Source organism: Hippoglossus hippoglossus, chromosome 17, assembly GCF_009819705.1.
Source record: "Hippoglossus hippoglossus isolate fHipHip1 chromosome 17, fHipHip1.pri, whole genome shotgun sequence".
Taxonomy (NCBI): domain Eukaryota; kingdom Metazoa; phylum Chordata; class Actinopteri; order Pleuronectiformes; family Pleuronectidae; genus Hippoglossus; species Hippoglossus hippoglossus.
Genome location: NC_047167.1, coordinates 13,069,280 through 13,093,361, shown reverse-complemented (window position 1 = coordinate 13,093,361; position 24,082 = coordinate 13,069,280). Strand labels below are relative to the sequence as shown.

The 24,082-nt window shown below is 42.8% G+C and overlaps 2 protein-coding genes across 6 annotated transcripts in view; one reads left to right on the top strand and one right to left on the bottom strand.

Moving 5' to 3' along the window:
- Positions 1-17,172, top strand: part of fgf12a (fibroblast growth factor 12a) — a 38,015-nt gene extending 20,843 nt beyond the window's left edge. For all 5 annotated transcript variants that reach the window (XM_034613097.1, XM_034613096.1, XM_034613095.1 and 2 more), the window contains 3 exons: positions 2,832-2,935; positions 13,160-13,358; positions 14,373-17,172. In XM_034613097.1, the coding sequence (XP_034468988.1) occupies positions 2,832-2,935; positions 13,160-13,358; positions 14,373-14,488 (419 nt within the window). In that variant the 3' untranslated portion in view covers positions 14,489-17,172. The remainder of the gene's footprint in view (positions 1-2,831; positions 2,936-13,159; positions 13,359-14,372) is intronic.
- A 4,271-nt stretch (positions 17,173-21,443) lies between these two features.
- On the bottom strand, positions 21,444-22,459 carry LOC117777966 (somatostatin-1A-like). The gene is made up of 2 exons (XM_034613104.1): positions 22,264-22,459; positions 21,444-21,773 (listed from the first exon to the last, which is right to left on the bottom strand). Exons 1-2 carry the CDS (start codon positions 22,402-22,404, stop codon positions 21,585-21,587), a joined length of 330 nt encoding a protein of 109 aa, XP_034468995.1. The 5' UTR covers positions 22,405-22,459; the 3' UTR covers positions 21,444-21,584.
- Between the last annotated feature and the right edge of the window lie 1,623 nt (positions 22,460-24,082).

Sequence of the window (24,082 nt, the reverse complement as noted above, 5' to 3'; positions counted from 1 at the left end):
TTTGAAGTCAGACCAGTGATTGTAGAAAGACGGGCCGACAGATCAGGAGGGTTGACAGATGGCTGCAATCCTCTCAGTGGGACTAGTGCAGTGTCTTATCTGAACCCAGCTGTTTGGAATAAGGCTGTTTGTTTGGCCTGGGGTGATGCTGGTTGCAGCTTTTAAAGTCCGGCTGCAGGACTCACACCACAGAACCCTGAAGCTGCACCACCGCTGCTGCACAAAGAGCTGTTCACTTGTTTGTTCAAAGTTCACAGGATGTTGACTCCGAGTGCAGAACTGCAAACTGGAGAATCAGTTGTCTGTCACTTCCATTGATGAGTCCCAACTGCTGCTGCTCCAGGGAGCTGGTCGCCTGTGACTTAAAAATGTATTCATTTCGAACATATCTCTTGTCCAAATCGCACCAAAATGGTCACTGCACCTCCTTGGGCCCTTACCAATACACACGGCAAGTGTGCAGGCGATAAAGTGAACGGTTCTCGAGATATGCGATCTACAGACAGACAGACACTACAATCTTATTAGTGGGATTATTAGAAACCTATTCTACCCAAAATACTCAGTAAATTGTGAGGAGTGACAGAATAGAGCAGGTTGTTACTGTATTACACATAAAACTGATTTAAGCATCGCTGACTGGCAGGGCTACACTTAACTCACTGCAAGCGTCACGGAGCACCATTCAATTAATTAACACCCTTGTTCCAATTTGCGCAGTTATTAATTTGATTGCCATCAGTTGATCGCCTTCAGTAATTACCTGCACTCTCTGAGGCTCTAGAAAGACGGTGCTGGATATGAGTCACCTGCGGTATCAGGCGCCCACTCCATCTGTATCTGATGCTCTGGGTTTGATGGATGAGATGAAGGAAGGTTACTATTTCATTTTATTGTTTGAAGACCCAGCTATTCATTCCAAGTGCATAATCAACTCTTGCAGAGAGGAGGACAACTGTGGGGAAAGTAATATTAAAAACAGTATGTAAGTAATGCACCTTTATCCACACCTCCATCCGGATTTGGAGATGTGCCCTTGGCTCAGTGTGTTTTTTTTATCCTTTTCTGCAGGGTTTATTTCCTGCTGCGCCAGTATTCCTCACATCAAATGCGCTTCCTTGAGCCTACCTGCCGGTTTTGCTTGTAACCGATTATTTCTCCACCGGAAGACTTGCTTTTTCAAGGATTTTTGCTTTATTGGGTTGTTTAAACCTATTTCGTGATGCCCTTTGACGATAGTAGATCCCCTTGGAAATCTCTGTCCCCCGCACCGGCCCAGACGCTGTCTTTTCTGAGGTTATTAGGAGGAAAGAGCAATTGCCTTCAGAAGAGCCACCAGGTAAAAACAGCAGTCTGTGCCGCTGTAATTATGGAATCCATCAACTCGTGGAACAGCAAATAGAGAAAAGCCAGACATTTAGACGAATGACAGCTCCTGTCAGCTTTAAATTTTTTGGAGCTGAGATAAATAGTGTCTCACTATATGTTGTCGTTTTTCCTCCCACTTTTCAAATTGGGGCATCATTGAGAGTCTTATTCTGGGCCCTACTGCAATTATGAAATCTCAGAGAAAGCTACATTTTGATAGGTGAATGGGCTCTGGCGCAGAACACTGCTGGGTTTTAGTGATACGTGACAGAACTGTGCACAGTATAGGCACAAAGGCAGCAGCCATGAAAAGCGGATAAAAAAAAGATGAGCAAGGGAACGGACCTATGGGGAAAGGGAGCGTTACCACAGATGAGATGGGGAAACAATCAGAGACAGCGCTCGAGCCTGAGAAAACAAGAAATGGAGTCACATCCCCAATCATCCATCCCTCAAGGGTATACCTAACTGCAACAGGGGTCGGTGTGTATCACCCGCACCAGTGGCCTGAGGGCAGATAGAAACCATTGGCAGGCGAAAGCAGTGTGTCGATATTTATTGAGTGAAATTGAATCTGCTTGGAGGACGGACCCGTGTTGGCACATCTCCTCTTGTCTCTCCAGCTTTATCTGATAGTCCCCATCCTCACTCGCAGGAACAATCATGCCAACAATACAGGCAACCTGCGGAATGTAAAGTGACCTCACACCCTCACCAAAACCAAAGCCCAATAAAAGTCACAGTCCAGTCGGCAGAGTCGGCGAACCTCACCTAGGGATGACAATAACTCATATCCGCAAGTACAGAGACATTTAGAACTGGATGTTCCTGTGGACATTTTCAGAATTCATTATTTCACTCGGATAATTGTATAAACATTAAGTACTTAATTTGCCATAATGAAATGTTTCTGTTGTGGTTATGCTCAGCACAACTTGTGTAATCTAACAGAGAGAAAAAGTCTGATTTTATGTCCGATTTTTGGTGAGTTTAGACATTTGTCACTGTTGCTGTTCAGCCTCAATTCCTTTGATATAGTGGTTTAATCGCTTTCTGACTGACGATCGCAAATTACATCTGTTCAAAGAGTTGTTGCGTACAAAGTCACATAAATGCAAATCAGTGTAACTTTGCTTCGAGGACAATTTCAATGAAATTACCACATTGCTGTTCCAAGAAGTTGCTTTTCCAAATTTGTATCGACAACATTTCAAATACCTGAAAAGTTTTTGGATTTCTGACTTATGATTAATGCATCACTGTTAGACTTGGGTGCCTCAGTGTTTCCATTGTCCATGACCTTTACTGTTCACTTTACTGCTGACAGAAAGCAAAACAACAGAGATTAGAGTCTTTCGTGAAGTCTCAAATGTCCTATTCTGTCCTTTCTGTCTGATATCTCTCTTTTGTCTCCCTCTCTCTTTGCATCTGTCCATACCTCCCTCCGCCTGTCCCCTCTGCAGCCCTGTTTAATCTTATTCCCGTGGGTCTGAGAGTGGTGGCCATCCAGGGCGTGAAGAGTGGCTTATACATCGGCATGAATGGCGAGGGCATGCTCTACAGCTCGGTAAGATACACAACCCTTGCATGTGTGTGTCTGTGTTGCCAGCGTGCGTGTTAGCTCATTTACACGTGTTGTGTTTTGTTTCTGTTTGTTGTCTCTTCTAATATCCCACTGCAGCAAAGACTCAGCCCTTCCCAACCCTTTCATCTAGGCTCTATTCAAGAGCTCTTCAGATGTGCCCCTGCTTTGCTGCGGAGCACTTATTCCCCCCTTTGTTGTTGAAGCAGCACTGCACATGTTTTACATTTAATTTGGCATCAAGTTCTGTCGCTCAGCCCATTAAAAAGAATAAAATAAAATGCTCCCTCTTCTTTTACTGGCTACTGATGGAGGCTCATTATATTATATTTCATTATAAACAGAATTCCACGATCTTTTGATGTGAACGATGTTTCTCTGTTCCACTTTCATCCTGACATCTATCCAGGATTCCTGCTGTCATGAAAGCAAACCACACACCAAAATATCCCTTATTATATCAAGGCAGTCTTTGTTCAGGAATTAATTTGAATTAATCTTTTTTTAATGTTGGCCAAATGTTCATCAGAGTCTAGCACATGGCTTGGAGGAGTAAAAAGACAAATCAAGACTCAGTGGGGGAGTAAATATTGTGATGGTGGATGTTTTATTAGCAGAGGAAGTTAGAAAGAGCACACAGGCTGTGGGCTGCAGATGCACGGGTGGGGGTGGACACAGTCACTGATGTCAGGTGGAGCTGCAGCTTTTGCATCGAGGATGAAGTCATGGTTCTGGAGCACGTTTTGTCGGAATGAGTTGCAGAGGGAAGGAGTGTGTGAGTGCGTGTGTGAGAGAGAGAGAGAGACAACGAGCTAGAGAAATGGGGTGGGGACAGACAGAGATACAGAGACAGGAAGATATCCCTAGTTGGCATAGTTACATAACCTCCAGTCTCACTGTTCCTAATCTAGCTGAAGATATAACTACTGGGGGAAGAAGAGGATGGGAGGGCTGCGTTAAATCTCTGCTGAGGGACTTGGCGACGACGGTCTGATCGGCAGACGGTCGCGGTGAATGACGTGCAAGAGCTGAAATTGACATTTTTTTGGTAATACAATGAAGGACACAGCGAGGCCAGTATCTGCCGTATTCCAACGTGGATTTATTGTCAAGTGAGGCGCTTTACCGCAACAGAGACAGGAGAACATTTAGAATCGGACCAGATGAATAGCAGTACATGATGTATTTTTTAAAATGCCCACTTGAGTAATTGCGGAGTCGATTAAATTCAGCTCGGTGCCTCGGCAGATGTATGAGCGCTCACAGGTTCAGAGGAGGACGTACAATGCATGCACAGGCCGTGACTCATCCAGGTAGACCCACTCATTCATAACTAAAGGCTCATGAACAAGAGCAGAATTCACAAGCTTACAATGAGGCTCATAATAACCCTCCACCCACCTATCTTTGTCTAATTAAAGTTTAGTCGAGCCCAGACAGCAATCTTTTAATGTATTAAACTGACTGAGTTGGGCGCTCCGCATGACTCTCCACACACACACACACGCACGCACGCACTCACACACACACACACACACACACACACACACACACACACACACACACACACACACACACACACACATCTCTCTATAGAGGACACTCATTGACATAATGCATTCCCTAGCCCCTTACCCTAACTTTGACCATCACAACTAAATGCCTAACCCTAACCCTAACCCTAAAACCAAACAGCCCATTGAATTTGTGAGGACCAGTCAAAATGTCCTAACAATGATGGTATTAAACCAAAATTGGCCCTCATATCTATAGTTAGACATGCACGCACACACACAAACACACACATGCATGTCTCTCTACAGTTGTGAGGACACTCATTGACATAATAACTAACCTTAACCATCACAACTAAATGCCCAACCCTAACCCTAACCTAATTCTAACCCTGACCCTAAAACCAAGTCTTAACCCTCAAACAACCCTGAATTTGTAAGGACCAGTCAAAATGTCCTCACAATGATGGTATTGAACCAACAATTGTCCCTCATATCTATAGAAAGACATGTACACACACACAGACAGACACACACACACACACAGACAGACACACACACACAGACGCCCTTGATAAAATCATCATTGGCATCAGAGTACGTGCTTATTATTAATTACAAATGATTCAGTCTCTCTGTGTCAAACAGGCAGCGTTAAGTTTGTCTTTTTAATCGCCATTTTTACGGGCGCAGGAACAAACTTTGAACCTCTCTATTGCAGTGAGAATTTGTCAGGAGAGGATGTGTCGCGGTGTAAAAACCCCCTATTAAAAACAGCAGTAAAGCGGATGCGCTCTCTGGCCATATGGAGGATGTCCGGTTTCTCCGTCCTGAAGCGAGGGAAATTAGCATGCGTTGGTAAGCGTATGTGTGGGTGGCAGAGTTTCGGCCTGGCAGAGCCACAGAGTGCTCGTAAAGAGGCGAATTTAAGATGCAGACCTTTGGATGACAGCACAGATGGTCTTGGCTTCTCTCTCTAATCCCTGTTATTTACCTGTTTAATTTACCAATTCAGATGAATGGGACGGAGAGTGTTGGAAGTGTTTCAGGAGGACGGTGAAGGGGAACATTTCCGTTAATTATTTGTATATTTATGAAAGCTGCTGTGGTACAATCACAGCTGTAATACGAGGCCTTCACTTCCATTCCTCACACTTACTCATATTTACTTTTATTATCATTTATCCTGCGGCCTCCCCCCCCCCCCCGCTTCCTGCTCTCTTTCATTCAAGGTCTCCATTACTTGTTTTCTGCCTCTCCAAACTATAAACTTTCTTGCTTGCTTGTTTGTTTCGACTTGTTTTGTTTTCCTAACATCTGAGAGCGGAGATGCAAAATCCACCACCACCCCCCAACTCACCCCACTCCCCTCACATCCTCTTGGGAGATAATTACTGTGGGATATCCTCCTATACCTCCCTAACGCTCCCTCCCTTTTCTCCTTTTTTCGCTCCCTGCTTCTTTACACCCTCTTGTCAGATGAGGGAATGTGACAAGCTTTACCTTCACTGTGTCGGAGATGAGACGTTGTGGTGTTGCTGCTTTGTGAAGCCGCTCGCTCGCACTCGTTAATCTAGATGTGGAGGTGCTTATAGTCGGTTTCTGTTCGTCAGTTTATCGTTAGCTTTTCGAGCCCGGAGTGCAGACCTCACAGCTGAGCCTGTTGCTGGAGGCTCACAGTAGCTGCGGGTGAGCGGGGTGATAACGCTTGTGTGTAGTGTTTAGTGATGGAGTGCGTGGGGGCTGAGCATCTACAATGAAGAGTTCCCTTCCATTATTTATAACATTTCTCAATATGACCTATTTTAGTGCACAGCAGCAACCACTGTTCTGTCTCTCTGGTTTCTCCCTCCCGCTCATCTATCCATCTATCTATCTATCTATCTATCTATCTATCTATCTATCTATCTATCTATCTATCTATCTATCTATCTATCTATCTATCTATCTATCTATCTATCTATCTATCTATCTATCTATCTATCTATCTATCTATCTATCTATCCGTCTTTCTCTCTCTCTTTATCCGTCTTTCTCTCTCTCTTTATCTGTCTGTCTATCTCTAACTCTCTCTCTCTCTCTCTCTCTCTCTCTCTCTCTCTCTCTATCTATCCGTCTCTCTCTCTCTCTCTCTCTCTCTCTGTCTATCTGTCTCTCTCTCTCTCTCTCTCTATCTCTCTCTCTCTCTCTCTCTCTCTCTCTCTCTCTCTCTCTCTCTCTCTCTCTCTCTCTCTCTCTATCTGTCTATCTGTCTCTCCATCTATCTGTCTATCTGTCTGTCTATCTGTCTCTCCATCTATCTGTCTCACTCTCCTCACAAACACATACTTTATCTTTTTATTATTTGTGTCAGATAAGAAAATAATGTGTGACAGTTAAATCTTCATTGAGGGCCCTGAGGGATGAGTGAGTGACAGTTGGTGTGGAAGGTCAGGGCTTCAGAGGAGTGACAGATAATAATAATGGAGATTTGTGAGTTGACTCTCCCTCACATCATCTCGATCATTTTCTGTTTCTAAAACAATAACAGTTATAATGAGTTATTGTTGTGCTGAATCAGAAAGTCACATGCTGTGTGTGTGTGTGTGTGTGTTTTGGATGCATCAGGGCATATCAGGGGTCTGTCACGGTCTTGTGCCTTGTCTGATGCTTTGCCACATAACAGACCCATCTTGTCGAGGTCAGTCATCACCATTTGCTGAAGATCTTTGATGACCTGAGCTGGCGTAGCTGTTTCGTACGTGATCCGCACATTCCATGCTCCAAAGTGGACGGTGGATTTGGGTCCTAGAAAACTCCTTAATCTGTAATATAGACATATAAAAAGAATAGAGCGCCTTTTTAGAAATATGTGTTAACAATCCCACAAGTTGCTATTTGGTGCAGAGGCGATGCATTTGTGGAATTTGTGGACAAATTAAATAGACCTTTATTAGTATTAATGCATGCCAATGGTAATGCAGCATGTACGTGCAGTTTTTAAAAATCTTTCCCATTCAGTGGCCACACTAATAAATATTATTTTTTTATTTTCACATGTTAAGATAAATTCTTCAGTTCATCACTTAATTATTTAGTCTATAAAATTGTGAAAAGGGCCTATTTGAATGACATTGTAACAGCTGATGTTTTGCATTTTTGCTCAATAACTGACCTGAATAATGAATCAATTATCCAAATTTGTTGGTGAGTCATCAGTCAATATACTTATAGATTATTAAACTGCGTCGGCCCTCGGGTGCATCCACATTGAACAGTTGTTTGTTTGTGATGACAGTCATAATGACAGATAGGGAGAATGCTCACTGCAGAGAATGGGAAAAGAAAAGGAGAGGAGGAAGTACATTTGTAGAATAAATCTAGAAAAAGTATTTCATTATTTGGGCATTGGTCTGTGTTGGGGTTTGAATTTAGCCACTGGCCACCGACGTCGTCTCTACGGGAAGTTTTTAAAGGACAGAGCAGCCCCTTGTTTCAGAGTGATTGAGTTACAGAGTGAGACAGAGGAAAAAGATAAAGCGAGAAAGAGAAACAGCGAGGGGCGGACAGAAAAAGTGAGAACAAGAGTTTTTCAGTTTAAGTAATGTCTAGACAATCCCCGACCTGAATCTCTCCCAGAATAACAATGAGCTCCATGGGAGTTCCATGGCAGGGCAGGGATTCTTCTCACCGCAGCCAGATCTCTCCGATAAACCCGTGTCTCAGTGTCATACGTCCTCCCCGCATCCTCATCTTTATCCAGAGTCACAGGACGCCTATCCACAGCAAGCAGGGCTGCTTAATGCAGAGCTGCAGAGCTGCATGCCTTTTTGGGTGGAGCCGAAAAACTGATTTGGATTCAGGATGCATTTAACCCAGTTCTTTTGGCAACCCAGTTTTATATCCATTACATATTGCTCTCTTACGTCATGCTTCATTCACTTTGTACACCACCTTCTTAAAGCCCACAGCACACAAACATCAACTCACTCATATCTGTTTAAATATGCAGTTTTATTTTTTATCATGGTGTTTGACATTGTGTGGCAACGGACTCCAGGGTTAAGACACCTTGTAGCCGACAGAACCACATGTAACCAGCTTTTACGAATAATGGCTGAGTTGAAAATAAATCTCAGTAGTTCGGTGACCCTACAGCACCTTTACTGCTTATAACTGTGCTGTTGTGATTTGGGCTCAGTGATCTTATCAGCCAGCAGCTCTCCTCAGCATAAAAGCTCTGATACATCCAAGAAAAGCGCTGAATATATGTCTCTGTGGTGGTGGCTCAGAGCTGGCAGAGAACAAAATGGAGCCACAGACATGTCTTCAAACGAATGTGTCCGCTGGGTGTGCTGATCTGTTTGCGAACAGGTTGTGTGAATGTTTGTTTTTCCTCCAGCTTGTTGCACCAAAACACGAGAGAACATATTTTATAGCTTTTAATTACATATAAAGTCAGCTCATCCAGAATTTTAAAAAAGGCTCCTCAGTTATACAGTGTTCTTTTTTTATTATTGTTGTGTTTGACATTGTGCGGCAACGGACTCCAAGGACAAAGACATCTTTAATCCACAGACACATTACGAATAACATAAGATAAATCTCATAATAACTCGTGAGAGAACAGTATTTAGGTGACCCTACGGTCCAGGCAGCCAATTATAACAGTATTATTACACAATGCTAACTTAACTTCTGGCGATTGTTCTGGCTTCAGCGGTGAACGCCCCTCCGGCCTCGATCATGTGCCATGAGAGCACAGACAGGGTGCGTGTCGGCAGGCAGGTACCTGTCTGTCACTTTTTGGTCAAAAGGAAATGATGTCATGTTTATTACATTTGTGTTTTATTACTGCGAGGGCCACAGAAACCCGTTTTTTTCTTTTTTCAAACAAGCACAGTTTACATTCATTGTCTCGCACTAACATTTATAGCGATGGATGTGTTAAATACGTTTTAATCCTCATAAAGTGTTTGTGAAGTCACTTCTTGGAAACCCTGCATTGTTTACATCCATGTTTACATTGACTATCATAGTCCATGTTCTCCAGCTTTATCCGGTGCTTTGGGCATAAGCGCCACAGCTACTCAACCGTGGAATAGCCTCCCGTATAGCCTCCCTTCGACAGACATGGTCGTTTGTCGAACTAACTGGCAGTTACCATCACACGCGTAGCTAGCAGCTCATGTACTTGGAACTGTTTGCATCTCTTCTGAGCTTCTGGTTTGTCTTATCTCCTTAATGTTTTATAAACTGCATTCACGGCACATTTGCATTTCTGCAGCAGACCTGCGTAAGATCTGTGCCTGTAGAATCACATATTTGAAATAAGCCGCAATAGTTGTAAGTTCAGCTGACATTTTTTTAATAAAAATATAAAAGTGCTTGGAAAGTGTTTTGTGTTAAAACTGCTGAAATATTTTATAGGCCTATATTCTACCTCCACCTCCGGGGGGTATTCAGCAGGTCTCAGGTTGACCTCTGTGTTTATTTATCTTTAGCTCCCCGCTGGGACCCCTTAATGGCGGCAGTCTCATGTGCCCAGCTTCACTAACAAGTCCTTCGCCTCTATCCTTCACATCCCCACAGAATATAAATAAGTGTCCTTGTAATCAGTTTACCATCACTAAGTGCAGCCTGAAATGTGGCACCACTTTTTTCCCTAAATCTTCCCTGTTTTTTGCAGCAGAGACAACTTTAGCTGATTATGTATTCCTGGCCGAGGAATTGACAGGGCAAACCTGTTGGCGTGCATTTTTAAACACGTGCGCTGCATTGACTGTGTAAATAAGTGCCAGTTCGCCAATTGGTATTTTAGTCCATTTCCTTCCCCGCGTGGTTCTGTGGTTTTAGCGTGTCCATTAAGCAGACACCATTAATCAGGAAAAATTCTGACCCCGTCTCGTTCACCTCATATTTCCTCTCAGTCACCCGCAAACAAGGCACTTTGTCAAAGACTTCAAAGTCACTTACATTCCACCCCTATCATTCCCAAGCCACGGCCAGGGTGCTTTCTATACCGCTCCGAGCCTTGTCATAGACGGGAACAGAGTGTTGTCCTTGTGGACACATTTAGAGGGGATTCTACAGTGTGTCAGCAAAGCAAAGTGGCTGGTTGTGAAGGGTAGGATAGCAGAGAGCACTAATGTCTTTGTGTGGGTGTGTATGTGCGTGTGCTCGGCCTGATTTCAGCTCCGAACAGATGAAGCGGGAAAGAAGCCTGCTGGTTTGTAATCTATCACGCACTCCCCCCTGCCCGCACAAACACATATGTTCACACCCAAACGCACTCAGAGCCAGACAGGCTCGACGTGACCCCCGGTGCCCTGACGGAGGGAGAGATGTCTGCTCTCTGACAGTGTGTCAGCGGGCCCAGATAACCACCTCACCATGAAGCCTCTCTCCTCGCTGACCAGCGAGACGTTTCCTCGCCGCCGACCATGTGACCTCACCTTCCCCGAGTCCTTTACAAAGCCTGCTGTGCCCCGCTGTGTCTTATAAATGAGCAGTCACACACACTGTGACTCATTTTCAGAGATATGGCACAGCGTACAGCAAAGACACAGACACACACACACACACACACACACACACACACACACACACACACACACACACACACACTCATAAAAACGCTTTGTTTTTGCAGAACTTACTAACTTTTATACAAACATAGCGACAAAGCCTCAGAGGTTCATCACCTGACTCAGCAGTTCCCCTCTGCTCTCCAGAGCTTTCTCCCAATGCATTAATTTAGAGTTTTTCTGTGCTGTTGTGATTCGTTCTCAGTGATCTCATCAGCCAGAAGCTGTTTTCAGCACAACAGCTCTGATAAATCTCTAATAGTATCTCCAAGATACCAACCCAGAACCAAATGGCAGAAAAACAAAGCAACCACTTGGTGAATTTCAGCAATAAGGAGCCAGATATTTTTTCTCTGTGGTAGTGGTTTGGAGTTGGTGGAGAACAAAACTGAGCCAAAAGGAAAGTGAACCAAGGATTTGATTTGTCAGGTATGGCCATGGACATGGATAGCATGAATGTGTCTGCTGGGTGCGCTCATCTGTTTGCTTGTGTAATGTGACAAAATGTTAATAATTTCCTTCCAGCTTGTTGCTCCAAAACAATGCAGAGAACGCGCCACATATTTTAATTATATGAGGTGGATCCTGTAAACAGAAGAACTTTTAAGAGTCAGTTAATCCAAAATTACAGAAAGACATATTTCCTCAGCTACTTTCAGTGTTATCTCGACATGTGGATGGAGATTAGGTTCAGTCTGCCCAGGTTTCTGATGAGATTTATTTGAATTAAAGTTTGCTTGTAACGATCATAGTTTTGACAACTGGCAGAGTCTTTTTTTCAGAGTCAGTGTCACTCTTACTTTGGATAATCCGCAGGCCTCACAGAGTTATATTTCTTCAGTAAGAAGTGCATTATTTCCTGAAACGGCATTCTCACTTTCAGTTCATCTCTATTGTGATGCAGTGCAGGCAGAAAACATATAAATACTGATATGCAAAAACCTGGTTAAACAAAATAAACACAGTCTCCAAAGCTACAACAGATAACTATGTGTTTTGAGATTTGGGAGGCCCATCCCTTTACCGTAACATTTTCTCCGCCTCTCCTCCACTCTTTATCCTCCACTCTTTCAAAGACTCTCCCACTCCGTCTGTCTCACACACACACACACACACACACACACACACACACACACACACACACACACGCACACGCACACGCACACGCACACACGCATACGCTCACCCAAACACGTAAACAGTCACCTCCAGCGGGAAGCAGAATTGGGCTGTCAGTCAAACGGACAAACTTAAAAGGGCACAGAATCCTGCAGCAGGTATTAATGAATGAAATACAGCACCAACACCAAAACACACACTCGCACAGGCACACACTCACACGTTTAATGCAAAGTCTGCCTAAACTGAGACGACCCATCATCCACCGAGCCATGCTGTTCCACATCACCTGCATCTATTATGGATGCACATGATTTCACAGCCCTTCAACCAGGCTGGAGTGGGTTTTTATTTTCACCTCTTGCAGACAGGAAATATTCAGACTACAGGGAGAGCAAGAGATTGCATATTTAGAATTCACTGCGTCTCATATTTAACAAATTACCCAACATTCCCGCAGCTTGGATCTGTAATGAATGAGAGAACGAGGAACATTGTTTCCTCTCTGGCATCGTCATGGCAATAATCTGGCTCTGCACTCAGCAGTGTCTCCAGTATCTGGATCTTTCCATCTTTACTGACATTCGCCTCCACTTCCTCTCTGTCCCCTTGACTTTCTCCCTGACTTTGTTAATGAAGCCGAGATAAAAATCTTCCACTGGTCATTGTCATTCTAATAAGACGATCATTCTCATTACTTGGGAGGATGTGTGTGTGTGTGTGTGTGTGTGTGTGTGTGTTTGTGTATGTGTGTGTGAGTGATTACAGTATGTCTGCTGAACTTGGCAATGTACACATGCTTACTAATGAAAGCCAGTATTGGCAGAGTAAAACAGACACTTCATTAACTAAAATCCTCTGACTGTCATGCTGCCGGTTGTCTCTCCATGTGTCTTTTATATTTATGTGGATGCAAATTAGGTTTTATCTGTGTGCGCTGATTTATATCTCTAATCCTTAATGTCCGCATCTGTGTCCTCCGCTCCACTCCTCTGCCCATCTGTTCTTAGGAAATGTTCACACCGGAGTGCAAGTTCAAGGAGTCTGTTTTCGAGAACTACTACGTGATCTACTCGTCCACTGTGTACCGGCAGCAGGAGTCGGGCCGAGCCTGGTTCCTCGGCCTCACCAAGGAGGGGCAAGTCATGAAGGGCAATCGGGTCAAGAAGACTAAACCCTCATCGCACTTTGTGCCCCGGCCCATTGAAGGTATGAGCAATTCTTTATTTGTTGTTAAATAATGTTAAAATAACCCTCCTGTCGTAATGCACATTTTGTCCTTCTTAAATATAAATTGCGCATCTTATTACTACCATGAACATTTAGATTTTCTCCCAATATAGTATAAATTACTTAGTTGCTGTATATAATCTATCACAGCAACATTATGAGAGATTATTTATGATGCCTTTACTTACAAAAAGGGAGACGTGCATTTCAAACAATGTAACCGTCACTGCCAAACATGCTTCAATGCATCCTAGCACGCTTGTGAAGCAATACGTCCACTAGAGGGCAGCACAGAGTGAAGCATTTGTTACCCTTCATAAAGTTTCGCCTTCGTTGAAATTTTCTCCTCATGTCCTTTGGTTGTCTCGCTTGAAGTATTGGCTACACTGCCCCCCCACGATTTCTAGTGGTACTGCTCCGTTTTTTCTGTTTTGTCCGGAAGCTTTCAGAAGACGTGCACAAATACGGACAATATTATCGCGGAATATGGACAGGAGGCTCCGTCCACATATCTAATGTTGGTCATAAATGAGCCCTGAAGTGGTGGTTTTACACAACTCTGTGCATTTTATGGCACAGGAAATATTTAATCATTAAATTAAAAAAGTTGCACTTTGGCCGATGACTATCTAGCTTCAGACTATTTTCAATGAACCATCTTGTATGATACTACTGTGATCTTACTGCATTAGATATATAACCTCTAACGTGTTTCTCCTTGAACTTGTCAAGCATTGTGGGAAAAAAAGTGCTGACTTGGTCCTAAACACCCATCTTATCACTCCCAGCCTGGTATAATTGTCCCTCCAGCCTCACACCTGACCTTGTCTCCATCTGCACATCCATCTCTCCAATCTCCATTGTCCCCTCTCTGAGTTCCTCCCCCTCTTTGTCCCTCTCCTCTCCTCTCCTCTCCTCTCCTCTCCTCTCCTCTCCTCTCTTCTCCTCTCCTCTCCTCTCGTCCCCTCTCCTCCCCTGGCATCTCCACCTCAGTTTGTATGTACAGGGAGCCGTCACTGCATGAGATAGAGGACAAGCACCGCTCCAGAAAGAGCTCAGGGACTCCCACCATGAACGGAGGGAAAGCTGTCAATCAGGATTCCACATAGCAGCAAAGGGGAGGGGCTTCCAGCGGGGATGGGGGAGTGGCCTCATCCTGACTCAAGGGGCGGGGGTCATCGGAATACCCGCCGCCCCCCCACCAAGATACATACCACCATCCCCTCTGAAGACGGGAGCTACGTATTACTGTACACCCGAGACGACAAAAAACTGAACTCTTGCCTGTGAAATACTTTTAGATGAATTAATATGAAACCAGAGGATATATATATATATGAAAAAAAGAATATTTTCAATCAGGACTTGACCAACATTTTATGCAAAAAAAGAAAAAAAGCTGTGATAAACAAAGAATGGTGGTCTCTCTTCACACAAATACAAATATCTATCATTTCCAATTTATGCTGTGAAAAACAAGCTTTAATACATGTTCAATTTTCATAAGGTGAGTTTTTTTTTTATCTAAATGCTATTGCACTCTCATATGCTTTATTGTGTTCTTGCCGTCAGTAATATCTATATCATCATCAGGTTATTCCTTTGTTTTTTTGAGATCAAAGAAAGTTTTGATTTTACTGTTATTACTCCTTTATTTTGTTTTCTCTCACAGTTTGATCTCCAATGTATTGTCGCACTACCTGCTCTGGTGTGAGGGTAAGACTGAATGTATTTGATAGTTCTCTGTGTTGAACTGAGACAGAGTGCTTAGGGTGGGATATAATACTCAGGTGTGTACTGTACGTTAGACTAATGAGACTGAATGGACAGACGGGGCTGTTTGAAATACTCGGACATGAACTCCCCTACGTTGTCCTGCTATGACGGGACAGGACTGATTAAAAGCAATATAATAGCAAGCGGTTGAGTATAATACGCTAATAAGCTGACAACACATCGCTGTGATTGTTGGCAGAGAAGACTGATGAAGAAAGTTGTTTGAGGAGGTAAAAGTCTGAATCAAGGGTAAAACTGTTTTAAACTGTTTCAGTAAACTTTGCAAGGGTTACTAGGTTTTAGGTAAAGAGATGTTCACACTCGTCTTCTATTCTCTCCAAAACCCAAGAGGAAAATAAAGACCAGCATCAGCACTACGAGCCATGGCCAGAAAAAGGTCACATCACATTTGCACCTCAAGAAACACAGACCCCTTTTCTTTCCACTGATAATCTAGGTTATAACAACAACTCCTCAAGTGTATCTACATGACAGCATTCATGCTTTTGATCTCTACGGACGAATTGTGAAATAATCCTCAAACGTCTTTTGAATGGAAGCTGTTTTGACAAGAATTGTGTTGACAAGTTTTTCCAAGACATGTCTGTGATTTCTGTTACTTTTATTGTGAAAGCATTAGAGGTTCCTCAGCACAGGTCTGACTGCCTGACTGTTTAATCATCCGCTGACTTGACCTGTTGACATCGTCGTTGTGATGTCTCTATCACAGAGACTTTCCCGTCACAACAGAAGCAGAGCGCTTTACTGAGGATCCAGTATATCTGGAGTTAACCAGGTTCGAGGAAGTGTGTGTTTCCATCCCAGTGAGAGCTGTTTGTTCTCTCGGACATGGTCCTGGTTTTGTGACCCATGAAAGGAGCCATTTGCTCCATTGTGGAAAGTCAGGTCTGTGTATGAGTAGGTGGATTGACCAGTACACCGCACACGCTGTGTACACTCTCATAACTCATTCCTAATCCCCCGATTAGTTCATCTAACTCAGGAAGTCCTCCTATTGTTCTGTGAATGGGGCGAGATGAGCAAAGGCTAACAGCCTGTCTTCCAGCACCCATCGCACAAAGCCTGGCCACTGCGTGATGTTTAAAGAGGTCAGGATTGGGGTCGATGGTGTTTTTGTTATTTTAAAGATGGTGTACAGCTAAGCTTAGCCAGGTTAGGTAGTTTGATAAAGGGACAAGAGGAGGCCTGACAAAGCATGAACATTGCATGATTGTAAAAGTTGATGTAAGCTTTGATTTTGAGGTGAGAGCAGGGAGGAGAATGTTCCAAATTTGGGGAGAGTAGGTACAAAACTTTTTAATGCAACATTTTGATCAGTATTTGCAGCGAGAGCTCCCACATCTCTCTTGTAACTGTTTGGAAATGTCGTGCTGGGTTGGTGGTATGTACACTCAATAGCACACATTCAGCCGCACAGAGCAAAGCGCAGTGATATATCATCATGGATCTGGGGGAGTCTTCCATCTGGGGCCCGGATCCATCGCTGGTGCAAACAACCTGCAAGAGCTAATGGTAGATTAGCTCATCTTCCCAAGCACCTACAGCATCACGGAGATACACACAGTATATTTGACTCTGAAAGTCAACAGGCAAGACCAGCGTATATCAGAATGTTTTTTATAGAGGTTTATATTGGTGCAAATGAGATACATGTGGACTCAAAGCAATGCATGAAATTGGATGTACTCGGTGTCAACTGTTGAACGAGAGGACTTGAGGAGGGGATGAGTAAAAGAAAGGAGGTGAAAACAGTTGAGCAGTAACGCAGAGCACTTTTGGTGGGTTCATCGATGTATGACAGGGTGAGCGAAGGTTTCGGTTGTATGTGGTATCAAGTATAATTTGTTACTTTTATGTTTGCAGAGGATTTCACTGCATCGGAACACGCTCATATATGCATTATGAATTGTGAGATGAAATTAAAAATATGCATTGATAATAAAAATCAGAATGAAGTTAGTGATTGTTTAAGAATAAAAACTATGTTATCAAAAACTTTCACATGCACGCAGTGATTGATTCAGTATTGTTGATTGTGACTGACTGAGAGTGTGTATTTTATCCTCTTTATTTGCGTTGCTCCTTGCATCAACAAGAGAAACAGCAAGATAAGCAGAGGAACTTAATCCATCAGTGTTGGGGCTTTTTAATGCGCTTCAGTCAGATTCAGAAAATCCAATGTGTTTATCAATTCACCGGAGCTGAGTTATCGTCCCGCCGGCCCCTAAATCCGTTGTCATTTTGGGGATGGCGCGCCTTCGCCCTTAATTCTCCCGTTGTCATGGAAACAGACCTTCCGTGCCGTCTGCAAGGAGAATGAGGAGGAGGAAGAGGAGGAGGAGGAAGAGGAGGAGGAGGAAGGCTCCCCTGACTTTCAGGACGTGGCTTATGTTCTCTCTCCTGCGCGATGGCTGCAGCACAGAGAATAGCAGAGTTGGAGGAGGGGTACTTTGTTCTCTTGTCTTTTTTATTGTGCTGTTTTCTTTAGTTACAGTAAACAGCTGAACTGTGAGCAGCACTGCAAACTATAGGGACATAAATGTGTAGTTACTCATGATGAGATAAAGAGAGAAATAGCATGGAAGTAGAGCGCATATCTCCCATTAGATCAAATCAAGCCGCACCAAACTGCACACACTTATAGAAGTAGTCCCCTTAATATACTTGATTTTTTTCATCATGACCCATGAATTATTCCCTGAGAATCAGTGAAAATATCAAAGAATGCCCCCTAAGTGATAAACACATTTGTGTTTCCTCCCCCTGATCTGGATCTGCAGCAAAATTGAATGGCCTCTTCCCTGACCCATAAAACAACCTTCTACTAAGTTTCATGATAATTTTGACAAAAAAATATACACACTGACCAACAAAAAAACGGATAGGGGTGAAAACATAACCTCCTTGGCAATGATAATGGTCACTGGCAAATGTGGCAGTCCTGGTGACGTTGGAGCAAAAGTAAGGGCTCTCCAAAGTCTGTAGGGTTGTTACTATGGAAACTACAAAGATACTTCTTAGAATAAGTCAAAATTTAGACTGATGAAACTAAAATGTCTGAGAGTCAAGCGGTGGTATTCGTCATCTGGGGACCATGAATGTCTTGAATAAGCTCATTCATATTTCAGTCTGAACCAAAGTGGTGGACCCATTGACTGCCTTTACTGACTTTACTCCTAGTGCCACGCCGTATGTGTCTGGACAAACCTTACAGAAGCTGTGATCACGTGTTCTGGAGCAAGATATATCAGAAATACACAACGGTAAATATATTGCAAAATTTATTGTTATCCAAATGTGTGTTCAACCACAAAATCACAGAGCAAAAACTCACATTTTATCCCAATTCAATATGCCGTGCTGCTCACTGCATCCGCCTCTGTACTGAACTTTTTCACGAAGAACAGAAACAAGTCAAGGTCAGCTGTTTGGACACCCATGGGAGTCGGTAAGGCTCATCTGTTTAGAGACACGTCGGGAGGGCAAGGTCTGGCAACAGCTTGAAGGCCACTTTCTCCTCCTTTTCTCTCCATCTACAGCTCCGCCTCTGGCCTTTGCTTCTCTCCTCGTCTCCACCTGTTCTCCGCTACCACCTTCCCCCTTTTCTCAGGCAACCTTGGACTCAATACCACTATTCAAATCTCCCCTGGAGAGAAAATGTACTGATAGTCAAACTATTATTACCTTGAAGAGTGACATCACTCAGATGTATTATTCAAAAGCAATAACAAGTAAATAACACATATTAACGTAACTGCAATTTGCATGATGAAAAGGGCATTTACCAGAATTAGAGTTTTCAAAAAGTTTAACCCTTTTCAGATTTTTTTTCCACCTCCACAAGGAGAGTTGTTTTTTGTTTGTTTGTTGTTGGCAGGATTGTGCAAAAAAAAAAGAAAAAGCCAATTTCCATTAAATTATGTGGAGGGCTGGGACCTGACCCAAATAAGAACCTATTAGATTTTGGTGTGGATCTGGGAGCGTATCCAGGAATAGGGACAGAGATAGAGGGTGTTTTTCAACATTTTCATTGATTTCTCAGATTATCATTCATGGACCTTGTCATGTTTAAGGAACTAAAATGTACGAGTGTCTGTAATTTGGTGCAGCTCCAAATAAAAATCTGGATCTAGTGAAGGAAATTTTGTTATTCAGTTTCACTGTTATAAGTTACATGTTACAGAAAATACATTAAACGCAAACACAGACTATTTGTCGAATCCTACAGACCAGGATAAGAACAGAAACAAAATTGAAATGAAATAAAGTAAATCTCAACTTCACAATTATAGAGCTTTGAATCCTCGATACATTTGCTGCAACATGAGATTCAGTGTCGGTTTGATTTGAATAAATGTTTGTAATTGTGGTTTTGACACAAAAATATTTTAAACAAGTTTCCTTAATTGTAGTAAGTGTTCAAACTACATGATAAATCACATCTATACATATATTGTAATTCAGCTACCTCAAAAAAAGTGTTTGCATTTAGCTGCATCAACAACACTGACACCTATTTCTGGCCTCTACTGTTATTTTAAACGAGCCTGTATATGACTTTGTCTTTTGCACACTCATGAGCACACGGAGTAAAAATATTCTTGATCCTTTATCCGAGGCATCCTCCCTCCCTCTCTGCCTGCCTCTTTTTGGGCCTGTTGTTTTGTTAGGTACGGGCCTGAGCCACTGGGACTCCACTTGTTTCTCTTTTCCCGTCGTCCCAGGGAGAGAACGAGGGAACTCCTACTCAGAAGTGGGGCGTTCAGTTCTACTCATTAAAAATAATTGGTCTCAGTTCAATTAAGGCTCAGTGATGCCTCTTTGATCCAGGCGGCTCGCTGTGTTTTATCTGTGTCTTTTACATTGAAATCAACTGTTCCGAGTTGGCAAGTATTGGGTAAATTGGTTCTGCTGTGTTTACTTCCAGAAGAAGGGGGGGGGGGGGGGGAGGAAATAGGAGCTATACTCGGGAAATGATTATAACCCTTTGAATGAAATGGGCTTTGATGGTTAAAGAGGCCGACATCAAACCTTCTGGTCTCCGCTGCGGCACCTTGCGAGACGGTCCGCCGTCCCGAGACGACAGAGACGGATCACTTTACCTTCTCTCTTCCTCCCTCCTCTCTGTGATTTGTTGCTCATGGCTTCTCCTGTTTGCAGATGAGTACCGCAAGGGATACTGCGAGCGAACACGCCGATACCAAAGAGACACAAGACACATAAAAGTTCATGCACAGTGCACACATGCACCCACTCTCCCAGCCACATGCCCACACATCCACTCACACAGGCTGTATTTCTCACTCTCACACACGCTCACCGTCACTTTATGGAAGGAGCTCTGCAGTGTGAGCATGTTAATGTGCTGGCAGTGCTTCCTGACACAGAGGGAAGCTGTTCTCTTGAATCCTAATAGCCCAGGGACAGAAAGGGATACTAAGCCAAGCCTTGACTGCAGTTATGATCCAACACTGCTTCTTGAATCATCCCCTTTCTCATCCTCTATCCACCTCCCTTTCTCTCCATCCTTCTTCTTTCCCAGTTTTCTAATCTCCGGTCCCTCTGCACATCTCCTCCTCAATCTAGCTCTCCTTACCTGCACACTACATCCAACCTATTTCTCTCTTTTCTTTTCTCTCTCGTTGTAGGTAATCCGCGCAAGATTTTCAGAGTTCTACATGCATGCACAATACTTCACACACACACAGTGGATATCAATGCATTTTTCATCAGAAATGCCTCTAAGACATGCATTAATGCAGAGCCACCTAAACACACGGTCATCGCTGCAGTTATTATGCAAATTTGCACACATAAGCATGTATGTGAAAACGTGCAAAAGCAATACATGAGTCAAAGCACTTACGTTGGGGAAAATATGCTTTAATCAATGGTGTAACAATTGAAGGAACATTCGATACATACTGAAAATGATGAATGGATGTCTGTAAAGATTTTTGTTTATTGCTTTGCTGGTAGACCATGACGATTATTGGGAAACATCAAACACACTGCGGGCATCTATTACATTTAAAGTCTATGTGGATTTGACAAAGGGAAGAACAGCCTCCTCTGCTGGAGTGAAACAATTTGACAGAGTAGAAAAGTACTTATTAAAGAGAGCCAGAACGTAACTGAATGCTTTAAGGAATAAATGAATGAATGTTGGTTCATGTGATTGACTTCGTAGAAACCGCGTGCACGCTCAAACACCACAGTTCGTTCCACAGGACAGTCGAGCACAGTTGGTGATGGAGGAAGATCTCTTTGACGAACAGGACACGCAGGGTTCTGCAGAAGCTTTCCGATTGTGTGGGGCCTTAAATTAGTAATCGATGAAGGCATGAGAAGAGAACGAGAGACTTGAAATGGTTTGGCATTCAGTCCGGCACCTGAGTGAGAGCAAAGTTAGCAGGAAGCCCTGGATTTCCAGTAGAAGACTTTACAGCCGATTTTGCGAGTTGCATTGCTTCTACCGAGGCCGCGTCGAAACTTCTCCTGTTGCTCGGTGTCTTCGGGCCACTGGAGGGTAATTCCATTTTCAGGTTTGAAAAATTCAGAAATCAAATCTGCAAATGTCCGAGTCTTTGTTGATTCCTATGGAACAAAATATTAAAAATAATGTGGAATATTGTAAGGGAACAGATTGGGTACATATACAAACTTTACCTCAATATGTCTGTACGTTTTATGTACCAAACTGTACATTTGTTTTATGTTATAAATCATTTTGCTTGAACATTGGATTGTTGCCAGAAAAGTAAATGTTGTGTAAGTGCTCCACGTTTGATCTGCACATTCCTGGAGGGACAGCTCAGAGGAAAATCAATGAGAGAAAGACTGGTATCTCTGACAGAACCAGAAATCAAAACTTTAAACAGATCAAGCAAAATAAGATATAAGTGTACAAATATGAACAAACTTTACAATTAAAAAAAAAAACTATAGACCATCACATCCAGATGTATGGAGCATAATCATAGCTGGGACCCGGAGCCTGCTTTCAATCATTGAGAGGATTTTGTGCTGCGCTCAGCATTAGGAACATGCATGCAGAAAGGTATTAAGGACAATAAAGACATCTTACCTGCTTGTCTTGTAATCTCTTGAGCCATGGCAATGAGTCTTGCAGCAGTTGCACGTCTTTAATTTCCTGCTCATTTTCCAGGTTTTTCGCAGCACATAATACAGAACACAAAAGTGCCAAAATGCAGACGATATAGGCCATACTTAGTCAGAAAATCTAGCTTGTGCGCTTCTTTTTTTTCTTGGGAAGACACCACAACGTCCACTGATGTGCACCCTAACAGAAGAATACTCTGAGATGACTATTTTATATGTTGTACCTAGGTCAAAAAAAGGGAGGAGTATCCTGGTTATCTGCGTAAAAGGTCCCAATCAGTGCACTGAAGCATGTATTATGTAATTTACAGCTGCCATTAGGGGTGAGGCAAAGGTCTAAATAAGGATGCTTTCACCAACCCGACAGTTTTACCATTTAAATAAACACACAGTAAAAGCACACTGTTGTAAAAGAAAAGGTCATCCTGATGCTGTCATTGGTAAAAGATCCCCTCTGCCTCCTCCTTTCAAGCCAAATCCCTGCACGAGAAATGCTTTGTGCATTCATGTAAAAATTAAAAATTAATGATGCACAAACACTGGGGAAACAATGATTTTATCAACCCTGCTGTGCCGTAAAGTTGAATCAACGGGTAGCGCAGAGACACTGGGGTCGTCCAGAGGCCATGAAGGTCACTTTATCATTTGTTACACCCTCGTGAGTTTGGTCTCTTTGCATCTGTGCATCTCTTTAATGAGATTTCTGCTCTGTTTAACTTTACAGTTCTACTGCATCCGAATCGAGAGGCGTTTTAATGAGTTTGTTGTGGTACATGCCGTAAACCTGCAGCCGCATTACATGGACTGAAAAATGTGGTAACCCCTTCTTTTGTTCTGTTTGTAAGGCAAATGCAGGGTTTATTACGGTACAGTGTTTTTAATTCAGATGAATGCAAAGCCTAATTGAGTCTATAGAAGTGCACATTGTGAGTTAAATTTGATGGAAAATGAGAAAACAAAAGCATGTATGCTGCATCTCTCCTTCCCTCTGTTTCTCCTCAACACCACCAATTGATAAGCGTTCTCGTGGTCAGATGCACAAATAAATCTCCGGTATTTTTATGGCGATCACTGTTAATTATGTAAAGCATCTATGTGAAGGAGCAGGTTAAGACAGATTAATGATTGTATGAAATGAGTAAATTAAATCTTTTCTCATTATACATTGTGACAAATACAATAAAAGATTGAATACCAGTTGTTTCCAGATCATTTTTACAGTATACAACATTTGATATATAGTTTTTATATAGTTTGTATATTGCTTCATAAACCTGCATTATAACTTCCAAAGTCACAAGAAATCACTTCACCTGTTGTCGTTCAGGATTGAGATCTGACCTGGGGAAAATAAATGTGGATTTAATGGAGCCTAAATCTATTTAATACATCTTTGTAATCCACTTTTTATTTTTTATTTACTGTTTGATACTATTCCAAGTTGGAGTATATCCTCCAATGTGTGAGGCTAATCTGTAACAGAATCAGGGGAAATATCTTTCTAGCATGTGTGTGGATAAAAACCTAGAAGGACGCGTCCTTCTAAAACAGGAGACGACCTTGAAGCGCATCAACCTCTCAACAAATCGCCATTCTAACCCAATTAGAGAGGTGTAGAAGCCTAATATAGCTGCCTAAACAATTAGTAAGTGCAGTGTCGGGAGCAGAATAATCCTGTTAAGAAGGCTACAGAGAGCGCTTGACAGCAAGAGTGTTTCCATACATGCTGACAACTGTCTGCCATGTAAGACTTATCTAATTCAAGGTGGCATTCAAGGAGCGGC